The 15770-nt window shown below is 42.0% G+C and overlaps 4 protein-coding genes across 6 annotated transcripts; 2 read left to right on the plus strand and 2 right to left on the minus strand.

The window, feature by feature from the left end:
- The first annotated feature begins 4726 nt into the window (after positions 1-4726).
- Tailor (tailor) lies at positions 4727-7316 on the plus strand. The gene is made up of 9 exons (XM_001360016.3): positions 4727-4929; positions 5214-5294; positions 5363-5771; positions 5836-6060; positions 6120-6226; positions 6286-6421; positions 6505-6672; positions 6736-6937; positions 6996-7316. The coding sequence occupies exons 1-9, from the start codon at positions 4831-4833 to the stop codon at positions 7192-7194; spliced, it is 1626 nt and encodes a 541-aa protein (XP_001360053.2). The 5' UTR covers positions 4727-4830; the 3' UTR covers positions 7195-7316.
- A 54-nt stretch (positions 7317-7370) lies between these two features.
- Positions 7371-8509, minus strand: Dpck (Dephospho-CoA kinase). Its single transcript, XM_001360017.4, has 3 exons — positions 8279-8509; positions 7905-8196; positions 7371-7846 (listed from the first exon to the last, which is right to left on the minus strand). Exons 1-3 carry the CDS (start codon positions 8388-8390, stop codon positions 7549-7551), a joined length of 702 nt encoding a protein of 233 aa, XP_001360054.3. The 5' UTR covers positions 8391-8509; the 3' UTR covers positions 7371-7548.
- Positions 8510-8602: 93 nt separating this feature from the next.
- Ref1 (RNA and export factor binding protein 1) lies at positions 8603-10664 on the plus strand. The gene is made up of 4 exons (XM_001360018.4): positions 8603-9071; positions 9644-9845; positions 9907-10110; positions 10177-10664. Exons 1-4 carry the CDS (start codon positions 8787-8789, stop codon positions 10338-10340), a joined length of 855 nt encoding a protein of 284 aa, XP_001360055.2. The 5' UTR covers positions 8603-8786; the 3' UTR covers positions 10341-10664.
- A 188-nt stretch (positions 10665-10852) lies between these two features.
- On the minus strand, positions 10853-13772 carry LOC4803291 (jupiter microtubule associated homolog 2). Of its 3 annotated transcripts, none has more exons than XM_015182950.2 (2): positions 13628-13772; positions 10853-11733 (listed from the first exon to the last, which is right to left on the minus strand). In XM_015182950.2, exon 2 carries the CDS (start codon positions 11708-11710, stop codon positions 11354-11356), a length of 357 nt encoding a protein of 118 aa, XP_015038436.1. In that variant the 5' UTR covers positions 11711-11733; positions 13628-13772; the 3' UTR covers positions 10853-11353. The 3 variants fall into 3 exon arrangements, with proteins under 3 accessions (XP_015038436.1, XP_015038435.1, XP_001360056.1); XM_015182949.2 differs by having other exon boundaries at positions 10853-11730; positions 13628-13770; XM_001360019.4 differs by lacking the exon at positions 13628-13772 and adding an exon at positions 11810-11831.
- Between the last annotated feature and the right edge of the window lie 1998 nt (positions 13773-15770).

The raw sequence follows: 15770 nt of genomic DNA on the forward strand, positions 1-15770 counted from the left end.
TTTTTCGTACAAAATATAAAGTGTCCGAATAATTGTTGTGCGTAAAAAAGTGGCTTTTTTGATACTTTTAATTTTTTTTGATACGCCAAAGAAGTTTTTTTTTGTTTTTAGTTTTGAAATTAGTAGTAATAATATCCATGTTCATAATGAAATAAAAATTTTTTGTCAAACTTAAATACTTTTCAAGTTATTTATAAAGAAAGTTGACATAGACGAGTGTCCGAATAAATGTTGTGCTGACTGTAAGTCAAACAAAAAACGAGGGGGAACGTGGTGAGTTGCTGCGGACACCGCAACTCTACAGTTATACCCGATACTAAGTCAGTATGGCTCTCCTCCGGCAGACGCCGCTAATATTAAACGACACGACAAAGAATGCGTGCGAGAGAGACAGAAAATCAGTCTGTGCGTGACGTCGGGCGCTGCGTAGCCAATGCAAATTGATTTGTTCCTTTTGGCTACAAAAATTATCTGATGTGATCCAAATTCAGCAACCGGATAGATATAGTCATTCTCTATGATTCTGCGTTTTTAGTTTTCTCGAATCTGCAATATTGTGGATGCAACAGATTTTCGTCCTTTGTGGGGGCGGATGGGGGTGGGGCGAAATTCTGAGATATACGTTTTATAGTGACATCTTAAAGGAGTGTGTGTACCAAATTTGGTTACTCTAGCCTTAATAGTCTCTGAGATTTGTGGTTGCCTCAGATTTTCGTCCTTTGCGGGGGCGGAAGGGGGTGTGGCGAAATTTTGACACAAAACGGTCAAGGTCCGATATCACAGGAGTGTGGATACCAAATTTGGTTGCTCTAGCTCTTATGGGTTCTGAGATCCTTGAACTCATATTTTGCAATTGGCAAAACCGACCATGAAACCTGTGTGTTAGAGTGAGACAGAGCGAGAAAGAGTGAAATTGTTTTCATGATTCTGGCTGTAATAATTATACGATCTGGTTCAGATTTTGCACTCTAGAAGATATAGTCATCTTCTACGATCCTGCTCTTTTAGTTTTCTCGTATTGTCGAAAATGTGGATGCCACAGATTTTCGCCCTTTGTGGGGGCGGAAGTGGGCGGGGCACAGTTTTGAAATATTTTTGGAGCAGTGACATATCACAGAAGTCTAGATCCAAAACATCGTTGCTCTAGCTCTTATAGTCTTTGAGCATTAGGCGCTGAAGGGGACGGACAGACGGATAGACGGACGGACGGACAGACAGACATGGCTCAATCGACTCGGCTATTGATGCTGATCAAGAATACATATATATACTTTATGGGGTCGGAAACGATTCCTTCTGGACGTTACACACATACACTTTTACCACAAATCTAATATACCCTAATACTCATTTTGAGTATCGGGTATAACAAGTAGCGAAATAGGTCAATCAAAACAAACGAAAATGGAAATTGCTCAATTTTGATATTCCATTGAATAATTCTGGCTAACTAAAACCCTTAGTTCTGCCCACATAATTTTAGGCCGTTGATGAATAAATTTGCTTCAAGATTGGATAGTTTTTAATCCTTGCTTTTATTGTATTTATTGTAAAAAAGGTTTGAACGAAAAAGTTCAACAAAAAAAGAGTCGCTGTATTGCGTGTAAGCCGTAGTATAGACCTTTGTATACCCTATTTTGTTAATTTTATATGAAAGTATTAAAATTGATATGAAGATAAAACGTAACTAATAAAGACCTTTTCTCAAAATGACATTTTTTAGACATATTCATGTATATGATGAGTGTTTTGTATACATATCTCAATCCTGATACCTATTCTTGGTCCCTACAAGAAGACAATAAGCTTTAAAATATCGTTGAAATATTGAAAATAATATTAAATAATATTGAATAATATTAAAATATATTGAAAATAAATTGTTTTTGCCTGGGATGACAAATATATTCACAATCCTATAACATCCATTTCCCCCAGGGTATGTGTGCATGGAATGGGACTCATTGTTGTGATCCGGTTATGACGACTAATTCTTGGTTATTCTTTCTTCCGTCGAGTATTCCCAGCTATATAGATCTCTCATTTTTGCCCAGATAATTTTATATGATTGCTGAATCAATTTTGATTAGGATTAACTACTTTTAAACAAAAACACAGTTTCAACAAAAATGTTCAATAGTCGCAGGTTGTGACGTCTATGTTGCTGGTATTTGCAGACTCATTTCTTGTCAACCAGAGTGTGGTCATTTGTATACCCTATTTCGTTAATATTATATAATGAAACTTGTTTTCTTTTTTTTTTGCATTTTTTTGGAATCTTCACGCATTTGATTGAACTGGCACCAGTTGGGGCAGTATTGTTTAAAAGTTTTTTAAAGAAATTATGTAAACGTACGCTTTCTTGTCCGATTAGATCTGGAAAACCCCCTTGGTTTACCAAAGAGTTATCCAGTCTAAAAAACTTAAAATCAAGACTTTATAAAAAATTTCAAGAAGTGGGTTCTCCTACTTCTCACTCTCGTTATGTAATAGCTCGGGCAAACTTTTCAGTTCTTAATGCTCAATGCTATAAGAACTACCTATCTCGTTGCAGGATACGTTTTTCTCAGGACCCTAAACAGTTTTACTGCTTCGTAAACAGTAAGCGTAGAACGTCCGCACACCCATCCTCGCTATCATTTTGTAATACGTCGGCAAATAATTATCAGGCAATTGCCGATCTTTTTGCCCAGTTTTTCCAAACCACCTATTCTGAGGAACGCTACTCTGGTCAACCGTACCCATACGGATTACCGAGGTCGAACGGCATTTTCAGTCCCTTGTTAAATGAATATTCCCTACTTCAAGATCTTCGACTAGTTAAGCCGGTGTTTTCACCGGGTCCAGACGGGGTTCCAGGTTGTGTACTCAGGTACTGCGCCGAGGCTCTGTGTGGACCATTGCTTAAACTATTCACCCTGTCCATTGATTCCTCTTGCTTCCCCCCAATCTGGAAGGAATCGTTTATAATTCCTCTCCATAAAAAAGGTAGCAAGTCTGATGCAAAAAATTATAGAGGTATAGCAAAGTTATCCGCTATTCCCAAATTGTTTGAGAAGGTTTTAACTCCGCACTTGCAACATCTTTGCAAGTCACTTATATCTCCAACTCAGCATGGATTTATAAGGCGGCGATCAACCACCACGAACTTGTTAGAGTTTACCTCTTTCATTATTAAAGGCTTTCAAGGTAACTTACAGACGGATGTTATTTACACCGACTTTAGTAAAGCATTCGACTCTGTAAACCATTCCCTTTTAGCACATAAACTTGACCTTTTAGGGTTTCCACCCAACCTCCTGAGATGGATTTCTAGTTATCTTTGTTCTAGGTCTCAAAGAGTCCTCTTCAAAAACTCCCTCTCTTTACCAGTAAAGGTTTCTTCGGGAGTACCACAGGGCAGCCATCTAGGCCCCTTACTCTTCACACTCTTTATTAATGACTTGCCTTCAGTATTAACATACTCTCGAGTACTTATGTATGCGGATGATGTTAAACTCTGTGTCCAGTACAAGGACATTTCATTTCATTCTCGCTTGCAATCCGATCTCAATAGCTTTCAGTCATGGTGTTGTGCAAACTTGTTACACCTTAATGCCTCGAAATGCAAAGTTATGACATTTCATCGTTCTAACCCTTTGTTGGCTCCCTACACCCTATTTGGGGGTTCTCTTGAGAGAATTACCCTGGTGGATGATCTGGGTGTTATGTTAGATCCCAAGTTAAAGTTTTCCGAACACATTTCTACCATGGTAAATAAGGCCATGGGCGTGCTTGGGTTTATAAAGAGGTGGTCAAAGGAATTTGACGACCCCTATATAACAAAGACTCTCTATACCTCGCTTGTTCGTCCGATCCTAGAATACGGCTCCTGTGTATGGTGCCCTCAGTACAAAGTACACCAGGACCGTATAGAATCAGTACAGAAAAACTTTTTACTCTTTGCTCTGCGGGGCCTGAACTGGGATGCGGGTGTAAGACTCCCATCTTACTCTAGTAGACTATTATTAGTAAACCTCCCATCCTTAGTTAACCGTAGAAAAATGCTTGGTGTGATATTTATGCACAACTTGATCAGGGGTGACATAGACAGCCCTGATCTGTTGAGCCGCATAAACTTCACGATTCCTATTAGACTGACTAGAAACTTTATACCGTTGCTCCTTCCACTTTGTAGATCGAATTATTCCTTGCATGAACCGTTTAGGGTCTTATGCTCGGATTATAATTCCCTCTACCATATTATATCCTCCACTAATTCTCTTCCTATCTATCTTTCTGCATGCTCGCGTTTGGTTCGGCTACGCACCGCGCGTCATGCGGCAGCGCCCCTCGGTCGGTTGGGCGGGAGGAGGGCTGCGTTTTGCCTGGGATCCGCGCGTAACTGCCTTCTGCTGGTGTCACACGGGCCACTTGACGGTGCAGTAATTGCATCGCCTCTTGATAGATGCAGTCATTGCATGTCAACGTCCATATGAAAAGCGAATGATTGAAAAGGATAAAAGTGCAATCCATTGGAATAAAAGTGATGCAGGAGAGTGAAATCAGTTCTAGCAATACCGATTCTTCTCGCAATTATGGGTGTTTTTTGTAGTATATATCTGCCAGGAATATATGTACACCAACATGGTAATTACTGTAGTTCGCCCTACCTCATATACTTCTTCCTTGCGCGTGGTGTGCCAACTGGTTTTTCAAAAGAGATACTAACAACACATACCACGAAAGCATTTAATTTGTGTGTGTGTAAATTTACGTGTCCGACGCCATTGAGCTATACGGGTGTTGGTTTTAAATTATTGGGAACTAATAAGACAGTTAAGAGACACCATGAGAATCGAAGCACCAGAATCGTTTTGGTTGAATAAGACTGTCTACAGCAATGCTGAGAGGTTATACTACGAGGAATGTAGTCAGATAATCGAGCGGGTAAGAAGTACATATATACATATATCGTGCGCAAAGGATTGTGTATGTATTGGTGTTTACATGCCAAGCCGGGGGCGCTGCCACACTGTTGCGTTTACCCGACCACCAATGCCTGATTTCTATCGAAAAATGCTCACACCACACTCAGCTGTTTTTTTGCGACGACAGCTGACCGTTCGACAGTTTAAAATTTGTGGCACTCAAAAAACAAGCCAGGCCGGGCGTAAAGCACAGCACACAAAATTTTGATTAAATTATCTTTTCCTTTGACCCGTAACGTACAGGTTCCCGCTGTCCGCACTAAAAAGATCAAAAAGAAGATCAAGGCGATGGCGGCAAGACAGAATCCACAAAATTTACTTTACGTGAGTACCGTGAAGTGAGCTTTTGCCTTGAACTTCAGCTCTAATGTACATTGTGATACGCATTGCAGTTAAATCCCCTCACGCTGGAGGCGAATTTCTTTTTGGAAACCCTGGAGCAGGTGAGCCTCAACAGCGAAGTCGAATTGGATCACGAATTGGCCACGCTGCTTGAGCGCATTATGGTAGGCATCGAAAGGTATATGGACCGGAAACCCACCTATATATTGCCCGCCAACGGACCCGGTGAAGGTGTGGCCTTAGTGCAGCGGAAGGATTTGCTTAAAATCAAACGCACATTCAACTGCATCGCATGTGCAAACCAAATGGTTGGAACAAACATTTCCAAGGTTGTGGCGCATTTATCCGAAAAGCACTACCAGAATCCCAATAACGTAGTGGTTGCAGCTCAGGGGAAGCAGGATAGGATACAAACTAAGGTGGCACCACGCGGTCGATTGATGGAAGTTCTGCCCAAAAGTAAGCAGCGTCTGTGTGTGTGCTTTTGTCGGCTCTTGTCTAAATGCTAATTTTTTTGTTACAGAAGCCAAAACCTTGGTTACTTCCGATCTCACAAAAATTTTCAAGGAAAGGTATGGGGTTGCCGACAAGCTGAAAGTGATAACCGAATACGATGCCATCGAGGAGGATCTAATAAGCGTGCTGACGCCAGTGTTTCCCAATTGGGCGATGCGCATTTACAAGTTCGGCTCACGCATATCCGGCATTGGCACACGCTGTTCCGATCTGGATGTTTTTGTGGATATTGGTAAGTGCATTCACTCACCCGATGCTGATCTTTCACGGACCATTGCATTGCATTGACAGGCAACACATTCGACATATTTGAGCACCGCGCCTCCAAGGAAACGTTGGCCAAGCTGCGGGCTATGCGTCCAGCCTTTTGTGCCAGCAACAAGTGGCGCATCATCAATGTAAAAAATCCCTAAACTCACGTCATTCGTTTAATAATTAACTCGGATTTTTTGAGCAGGTCATCGAGCAGGCACGCGTTCCCATCATCAAAGTCTCCCATCTGACCACCGGCATAGAGTGTGATATATGCCTGAATAGCCTGGGCTTCTGCAACACCAACTTGTTGAAGTACATATTCGATATACAGCCGCTGGGTAAGCAATCCCAAACAAACAGTCACAAAGTCACGTTCCATTCTCAGAGCAATGATCGTTCTTATCTTTGCGGCATAATACAGCTCAATACATGTGCATCTATGCGAAAAACTGGCTGGAACGCTGCAAACAGACGGACATATCCACATACAGCATTACACTGATGGTGATTTATTTCATGCAGCTGCACGGCCTTTTGCCCTCAGTTTTTGCCTTGCAGCATGAACAGCCGTTCAATCAGTTCGTTGGACGTAAGTCGGACTTTTACGGCACATAGCATATATCATGGATCTAATGCTGTTTTTCGATTTCAGCTTGGATTGTGAACTTTGGACAGAAATCTCTTCAGGATCTGCGCCTTCCGGAAGCCGATACGGATGCGCCCGCAGTTCGAAACATTTTGGGCCAATTCTTTGCCTTCTATTCAAAATTCGATTACGAGAGATTTTTGGTGTGTCCATATTTTGGTAGCGCTGAAGTCCAAATTCAGCACGTTGAGAAGTTAATGCCAAATCGGTAAGCTATTTACGTACAACATACACATTGTGGGCTAATTGTTCTTTTTAAATTGTAGTTATAGCAAATACACCAGAGAGAATCCCGAGTGTACATTGCAGTTGCGAAAGCCAATGGTGGTCCAGGATCCCATACAGCTGAATCATAACGTAACGAAGGCGGTAACCCGATCTGCACTGAAGGTGTTTATAGATTATTGCGCTCAGACGGCGTCTCTTATGGGTGAGCCATCAACCAACTGGCGACAGCGCACATAAATACAGAATATGAAACGAACCCTCCGCCCCCATTCTGACGGCAGAATCGCGGTTTTCTTTGCTTTCGACTTGGTGTTTATAAGAGTTTCTTATTGTAAATAAAATGGATTTTGCAACGCTCGCATCGTTGGACAATCCAACCGTTTGCAACAACAAGAAAACGAAAAAAAAAAACATATTGCTGACTTTGTATATTTCACTAAAAGGCATACAAATATCGCTCAATTGTATAATTTTTCTGCCTTATTCAGCAGGATTTGGTTTCAATTGCACTAATACACTAAAAAGCATCGAATGGCACACACGCTGGATGGGAGGCCAGGAAAAATACAATACCCCACGCTCTTACAATGGCTATACGTCGGGTACACGACCAAAGATCTTCAACAACATATAGATGGTAAAGCCCACGATCATAACCAGGCCCAGGAGATATACACGATTGCGCCAGTGCTGCTTGGACTCCTTCATCATGTTGACCACGCGTATGGCCGACTCTTCCGTTTCCTCAATGCTGCCATTATTATCTATGACAAAGTGTGATTGTTCGCATTTCTTCTCCAGCGGCATTTGTGACTCAATCCGGTGGCTCGCCTCTGCCTCGGAAAGCTCATTGCGGGCAATCAAACGCTGCAATTGTTTGTCCGAATCGCTGAAATAATCAATTCTTAGCAGAAATCCAAGTCAAAGGCGAGGTAAAGATAGCCTACCAAGAAACGCAAACAATTTTGTAGATAAAATCCATGAGAATGCCAGTCTCGAAGAGCAGCGGCAGATCTAGGACAATCCACGAATGTCCTGTGACAAACAGTTTGAACGCCCGCCAGAAGATCTTACGGTGTATTTTGGGATGAGTAATCTGGTTCAGTTTACCACGCAACTCCTTGTCCTCGAAAATCATGCGTGCAAGGACAGCACGATTTATCTCCTTGCTAGGGAGCAGCACGTCCTCGCCAAAAGTAGCGCGTATCTGTTCCCAGGCAGCTTGACCTGGTTCCACGACTAATAAAATTAAATACGATAATTAACGGTAATTGCTCTCAATTACAGCAAACAACAGATTCTTCAGATTTCGTCTACTCACTCTCCCTGGCGATTTTATCTGCATCTATGACGGGAATTCCGTGCCGTTCAAACACTTTGCTAACGGTACTTTTGCCCGTGGCAATGCCACCAGTTACAGCCACAATAAACATATTTCAGTAATACTTAAAACGAGTCTGGGAATGTTTTTTATTTAAATAATTAATAAAACTCTGGATGCAGAAAACGCGAAGAGGACAAAACAAATACTGTTTAACTACTGCTCGATTCCCAGCACTGCCATGCCCCAAATCTAGTATTTGTGATTGAAAATCTAGTATTTTCGATAGAAAATATTACATCCCTGGCTGTCAGCATTTTCCATCACTTTTTTTCATAAAACAAAGATGGCGTAGAATTTCGTGCGTCGTTTTTGCAGCAACTTGTGAATTTCCACGCGCATTTTTTTGTGAAAAAGCGAGTTTCTACACGAAGTTCAGTTTGCATCTGAAAAGCAATAGTCAATATAAACTCAAAGATCTCTTTAGCGAATTGAAAACAAAGCAAAGATGGTGGACAAAATTGAAATGAGCCTTGACGATATCATCAAGTCGACCCGCACGCAGAAAAAACCACAGGGTGCTCGCGGCGGCCCCGGCGGAGCACGTCGGCCGGCTGGACAACAGCGTTTTGCGGCTGGCGGCGGTCCTCGTCGCGGCGGTGGAGCCGGTCCATCGCCAAGGAAACCAGCTCCAGCAAGCGGTGCTGGCGGCGTGCTCAAGGGTCGCCGTAGTGGCGGTGCCGGTGGTGGCGGCGGCGGCGGCGGGGCCATACAAAAGGCAAAATTCGCACGGGTAATACATACGTTTTGTCTCATGTAGAGCCAAACAAAAAGCATCAGAGCAGCAAGAAAATATCCATGCATTCACAAGGACACTGCCGGAGCGAGCTCGGCAAGCGGTAATGTCCGACAGCTGCATTCCAAACACTCACACCATTGCGTTCATTGGATTCAAAATGGCCACCATGAATGGCAACTAACGGTGCCAGAGCGAAAAAAGTAGCTGTTCAAATGGACTTCTCCACACTCCTCTACTCCTAGGATCGGCTGTTTTGAAGGGAATTCCTCGCCTGGTATCACCTCGTCGAAATCCAGTTCCTTTTAATACAGTTTTTCCAGACAGAAGCAATGAACGATCGATCAGCGTTTCGTATTGAGTTCTTTCTTTCCCCAGTTCCCAACGTTAAATAATTTTCATGCACATATTTTGTGTGTTGTTCTGCATTCGATGGCGCTGGCGCTGTCCTCATGAGGCTAGGATACCGACAACTGCTGCGACTGCTACGACTGCTACTCCCACAATATTTGATACCCAACGCGCTCAAACCAACATACCCTTCTACCTAATACTACCCCCACCTTTAGGGCGATGTGAACAGCGCTTGGAAGCACGATATGTATGATGGACCCAAGCGCGGTGCTCCCAGCTCTGGATCTGGCCCAACCCTCCTGATTGTTAACAATCTGGATTACGGCGTCTCGAACAGCGACATCAAGGAGCTATTCAATGAATTTGGACCGATTAAGAAGGCAGCCGTGCACTACGATCGTTCAGGTCGCTCTTTGGGTACGTTTTGAAGACTCTCCTATCCAATAACCCATCTAACGCTCTACCTCTCATCCCACAGGCACCGCAGATGTAATCTTCGAGCGTCGCACCGACGCATTGAAGGCAATTAAACAGTACAACGGAGTGCCATTGGATGGACGTCCCATGACCATACAACTGGCCGTTTCCGATGTCAACGCCTTGACCCGTCCAGTGGCCTCAGGGGATATCAAGCATCGTGTGGGCGGCGGTGCCGGTGCAGGGGCTCCATACAAACGCGGTGGTATGTACACACCTAGCGATCACAAAAATCCCAGTCCTAGTACTTACATTTCGATTAATTTTGTAGGTGGCCAGGCCGGCGGACCACGTCGCGGAGGCTTGCGACGCCCGGCCCCGGGCGGTGGCGCCGCCAAGCCCGCTGGCGGAGCACGCCGCGAGCGGAAAGCCCCACCCACTGCCGAGGAGCTCGACGCCGAACTGGACTCGTACATTAATGACATGAAGATCTAAATAGTTAATAGTCTGATATTTTAGTCTAACACAAAAAAAATGAACACCCCACTAGTCTTAAGGTTTACCATAAAGACGGAATATCCCTATGGTACAATAATCTAATTCTACATCAGCAACGACGCCGCGCAAAGGAAAGAACACGAAAAGGAAGTTTGGAACGAGTTCTCTTTTTATCTTAAAAGAGATGGACACATTTAATTTGTAATGCGCCTACTGTGTGTGCGCAGATTAATATTGCAATGTGGCGAAAATAGTTGAAATACAATTGAGCTGTATTTATTTAAAATAGAAATATGCTTTAACGAACTGAGAACGAACGAAGATGATTTAATGGACTCTTTTTTGAATTGTTAGGCTAATAGAAATAATTTCGAGCCTGAATAATCTCGTGCTCGGATCACGCATTCTCGATATAAAATAAAACAAACTCAATTTATAATTAAATGGGTTATTGTTTATTTTTGGAATATTACATCAATAATTAGAAAAGGCCGTGGTGTTTTTTTTTGTTTTTTGACAAGTTGTCCTTTTGGGGACACTTATTAAGTACAAAATGCAAAATCAGAAGCTTCGTTTTGGTAGTTATTTTATAGGTGGTAGAACTTTAGTCATGGTTCGTTTTTTTCGTATTATTTTTGTGTTTAGGGCGGAATCACGAGTCACTTAGATGTTCAACAAATGCGTTAGACGTTTAGAATAATAATGAAATACATGAAAAGGCAACGAATTAGGTTAGGATAGGGTAGGGGATAGATTTTAGAGAGCTATGTAGTATGTATTTCTGCGGCTTCCTTTTTCCTGCAGATCCGATTAATGATTTTTTAATACATATATATATAAATGTAGGTATGGTGTATACGTATGTTTATAAGCGATTTATATTTATAGGTTTATGTTTAGTTGATGATTGTGTATGTGTATGTCTCTGTGGGGAGGGCGACTGAGGATGTGTTGTTGTTTTTTGTTTTGTTGGTGTATGAGTCATTAAATGCTTGTCTGGGCCTCCTCTTCTACCAGAAGCCGCCTGACGAGAATCCACCGGGTGGTACTCGTCCGCGCGCCTCACCATTCGTGGCCGCCGGCTTGTTTCCGGACTCTTTGGGCTGACTGTTGGCCGTGGTCTTGGTTTCCTCCTTCGGGGAGGTGATCTCGTCGCGCAACTTTTCCACCACTTTGTTGGGGTCAGTCGATCCCATGCAGGCATTCAGATTGGAAGAGTTTTGCTGATTGTATTTGGGACGCGGGGCGGGTACGGCGGTTTCTGGCTCCGAGAAGATATTGGTGTGTCCGCCGCCCGGTGGCTTCAGTACACGGCTGGAGGGACGAGCGCTGCTGGTCATTCCAATTTTCAATTCGGTGGATGTCATTTTGTTGCTTTTATTTTTATCTGCTGCAACGAAAAAAATAGAAACAAACGTGAAATGAATATGCGGCGGATCTGCAGCTCTCACTTTACAATGGCATACAATAAATTCTAGCCCATAGAAATATGTAGTATTACAGTCACGCCACTTGCGGATGTGGCCAGCAGCAGAATAAAGCGAATGACGAAGCGCGCCTGTCGCCCTACTGAGGAAACTCTGGTTTCGAACGGCTAGAGAAAATGAGAAATTCACATGGACGAGAGTATATGTATGTGTGTGTGTGTGAACTCTCCACCGCCCCAATGGGTGCCTGGCTATTGGCCCCACTCTATACACATAAATTTATCATCTCTATCTCTCTATTTTTGCTGGTTGCGTTCTCTTTACACTTTGCCGTTAACTGTAATTGCGCGTTTTGTTGCTGTCGCACTTTCTTTGTTGTTGCTGTTTTTCGTTTTGGTGTCAAGCCTGACGGCACGGTGGGATAAAACTACACAGCCATTGCCAATAAATAGTATTTCCATGTGGTGGTAGTTTCTGTTGCTTTTTTTCATCATTGCTCTTATGGTTTAGCTGTGGAGCGGGGAAAAGAGGTCATAGTGGAGGCGATGACAAATGCTGTAAAACGTTTGTAATGATGCGTCATCATCCTTTGGGATGGGGATGGCGCTGCGCAGCCCCAGTGGTGTAACGCAGTGGGGTGGCAACATTCACCACACACAGACATATACACGCGCAATTATGTTGGGGCACGGCGTAAAACAAAGCAAAGTGAATGACCGCATTGAGTCAAAGATCTCCAGCAGCGTGGCTATTTTACTTCCCATAATAAATGCTAAATGGCAATCGTTTTTCGGCTAAGCAAATAATTTAGACCATCAGAAGCAGGCAGAAACAGCAGACTCTTATCAGTGCTGCGATGTTTTGAGAATGCCAAAATAGTTTTATCTAGATTTTCAGTTTCCGATGGTGAACCAGCCAGATATTGCTTGAAGAAAACTGAACTGGCAACACTGTGCCTGCCCTTAAGCGCGCTTGCCGGCTCATCCATACTCGAAAACACACACACATGCATATAAATAACATTAACGGTGAAGGTTTGCTGGTATTTCTGTAGAAATTATGAGTAATGAGCGATCTAGATATAGCTCGAAATCGTATGTACTCTCTCGCTCTCGCCCTCTCTTTCGGTCACCCTTCTCAGCTCTTTTTACCTATTGTATTTCGCTTTGTTATGGTTTCGCCATTAGCCAAAGACAAGGCGATCAACAGCCAAATCATATATGGAAAAAGCACATTAAGACAGTCGGAAATCAAGTCTAACCAGTGATTGGGGAATGGGACCTACTTAAACGTATTTTCGATTATAGCTAAAACCGCGATGCACACCGAAACTGGCAGAGCAGGGGGGGCAAGGCAAGGCAGGCAGATTTTTTTTGCGCTGTAGATGGCGGCGCGGCGTCAGCGTCACTTGCAAAGAGTAGAATCGCGCGGCTGGCTACAATTTCGGTTTAAACTGCCTCTAGCTAGTTTTTCAGGTGCCTGGTCCCCAGTCAGCCGATGCATGCCATCGTTCCGACTAAATGAGCAACATGGCCGCTAAAAAAAAGACAAAGGGGAGCGCAGAATGGAGCATAAAACAGGGAACGAAACCCAAGAGGATGTGTTATTTATATGCATATGGCAGCTGTGCTAAATAAAATTTAAAGGCAGCTGCACCAGAGGGCAGACAGACAAACGCACACACACACGCACATAGCGCTTGCGCTTCGGCACATCCCAAGCCCCGCCATGGGAACAAGACACCACAAAATTCCATGACACAATGCTGATATGCGGAAAATATTGATTTATTTTTGGGCACATGGCAGTGCTGCTCTAACTGTTGATCCAACCCATTAGCGCAACTTTAATGCTTACCTTACAATATACTTGAACACTTATTAAATGGTTTGGCAAACAAACGAAAATTTACAAAAATTCAGCAGAAGACGACGCGCACGGTGACCGTTTATTTTCAAAATTGGTTGGGACTAGAGGTGGAGAACTATCGATGGCACTATCGACACTATCGATGGTAAGGCACTATCGCGCTACTAAACTATCGATGGTTCAATGTTTCGATAGTGGGCGACAGTGGTCGATAGTATGGTTTACCCAGCAAAGAAAATTTGTGTGGGTGGGAAATATGTGTCAATTTCAGTGATAATATCGTCAAGTCGAAAATCTTTCACCACAGTTAAAAACAGTAGGGGAAAATATGAAGAATGCTTTATTGGAGTCGATCAAAAAACGGCTATCTACATATGAGCAACGGACTGTAACTAGGATGGCCACGATATTAGATCCGCGCTTCAAGAAAGATGGATTTCAGCTCAACTGAAATGCTGAGCAAGCTTCAGTCTTTCGGAAAAGGTTTTAAGCAAGGCAGGGAAAATTGTCCCTAAACGACGAACAAGGCTCAAGAAGGAAAATGTAAACGTTCTGCTGTTTTTGAATAAAAATCTTTGGTTACAATACAAAACATACAACAGAATCCAAGAAATACAAAAATTTAAATATATATTAAGAATACAAATATATGAACATTATACAGAGTTTCTTAACTTTTATTATTTTTAGCTTCTAGTTGGACAGCATATTTCATTTAGAATTGTAATACCACTAACCATACAGTATATACTGTATGTACAGTATATACTGTATGGTTAGTGGTAATACTGCTTTTAGCATCGAATCAATATCGATGGTTTTGAAAATACTATCGTCCACTAACGATGGAGCCTACTATCGATAGTTCTCCACCTCTAGTTGGGACCAGTGTGACCGCGGGTCGGTGGATTAAATTTACCGGCCGACCCTCTGACAGTCTCATTTTAAAAATATACCGTAAATATACTGACGAGTTCAAGTTCTTTTATACATATTCCCCGATTTTGATATTCCGTTGGATATTATTAGCTAGATAGAACATTTAGCCATGCCATCATAATTTTATACGATTGATGAATCAATTTTCTACTTGACTGGCTTGATTTAAATACTTTCTTTTGTTGGATTTAGTCTAAAAAAGGTTTTAGCGAAAATGGTCAAACAAAAAAAAGTTTTAGCGAAATAGGTCAAAACAAAAAAGCAAAAGAGAATAGTCGTTCATATTTTGGGCCATTGATAAATATATTTTCTTCAAGATTGCATAGTTTTTAGTCCTTGCTTTTATTGTATTTTGGCTAAAACAAGGCTTAAACAAAGTAGTTCAACAAAAAAACAGTCGCAGTGTTGCTGGTATTTAAAGACATGATGCGTGTATAGCCTTTGTACACCCTATTTCGTTAATTTTATATGAAGATGAAACTTAATTTATTAAGACCTTTTCTCAAATTGATATATTTTAGACATATTCATGTATATTATAAGAATCTTGTATATATATATCTCGATCCTGATACCTACGGATCCTGGGATGACAAAGATTTTTTCACTCCCATCATATCCTTTTCCCTAGGGTATGACAATTAATGTTGCCGGTAATCATTGTTGTGAACCGGTTATGACGACTTATTCTTGGTTATTCTTTCTTCCGTCGAGTATTCCCAGCTATATAGATCTCTCATTTTTGCCCAGATAATTTTATATGATTGCTGAATCAATTTTGATCACGATTAACTACTTTTAAGTACTTGCATGTTTTTTATTTTGAAAAAAACACAGTTTCAACAAAAATGTTCAATAGTCGCAGGTTGTGACGTCAATGTTGCTGGTATTTGCAGACTCCTTTTTTGTCAACCAGAGTGTGGGCATTGTATACCCTATTTCGTTAATAGTATTTTGTAATATTATAATGATACTTGTTTTCCAAGCTGCTTTCAAACGTAATTAGTAAAGACCTTGTCGTAGATTGCTTTTTTAAGGCATATTCATACATTCGATGAGGTTCTTGTATATAAGTCGTGATCCCTATACCAATTCTTGGTCTCTGTAAGAAGACCACGAATTGCAAAATATCGTTTAAAACAGAGACTTTTTAGTTTCTACATTAATTAGAGCCTGGAATGACACACATTTC

Source organism: Drosophila pseudoobscura, chromosome 2, assembly GCF_009870125.1.
Source record: "Drosophila pseudoobscura strain MV-25-SWS-2005 chromosome 2, UCI_Dpse_MV25, whole genome shotgun sequence".
NCBI classification, from domain to species: domain Eukaryota; kingdom Metazoa; phylum Arthropoda; class Insecta; order Diptera; family Drosophilidae; genus Drosophila; species Drosophila pseudoobscura.

Coding starts and splice junctions, on each gene's coding strand:
- Tailor (XM_001360016.3), top strand. CDS start 4,831: ATGAGAATCGAAGCACCAGAATCGTTTTGGTTGAATAAGACTGTCTAC. Junction 5,295..5,362: donor ATCCACAAAATTTACTTTAC/GTGAGTACCGTG, acceptor TACGCATTGCAG/TTAAATCCCCTCACGCTGGA. Junction 5,772..5,835: donor GATGGAAGTTCTGCCCAAAA/GTAAGCAGCGTC, acceptor TTTTTGTTACAG/AAGCCAAAACCTTGGTTACT.
- LOC4803291 (XM_015182950.2), bottom strand. CDS start 11,710: ATGACATCCACCGAATTGAAAATTGGAATGACCAGCAGCGCTCGTCCC.
- Ref1 (XM_001360018.4), top strand. CDS start 8,787: ATGGTGGACAAAATTGAAATGAGCCTTGACGATATCATCAAGTCGACC. Junction 9,072..9,643: donor AAAAGGCAAAATTCGCACGG/GTAATACATACG, acceptor CCCCACCTTTAG/GGCGATGTGAACAGCGCTTG. Junction 9,846..9,906: donor TCGTTCAGGTCGCTCTTTGG/GTACGTTTTGAA, acceptor CTCATCCCACAG/GCACCGCAGATGTAATCTTC.
- Dpck (XM_001360017.4), bottom strand. CDS start 8,390: ATGTTTATTGTGGCTGTAACTGGTGGCATTGCCACGGGCAAAAGTACC. Junction 8,197..8,278: donor AGATAAAATCGCCAGGGAGA/GTGAGTAGACGA, acceptor TAATTTTATTAG/TCGTGGAACCAGGTCAAGCT. Junction 7,847..7,904: donor AAAATTGTTTGCGTTTCTTG/GTAGGCTATCTT, acceptor TGATTATTTCAG/CGATTCGGACAAACAATTGC.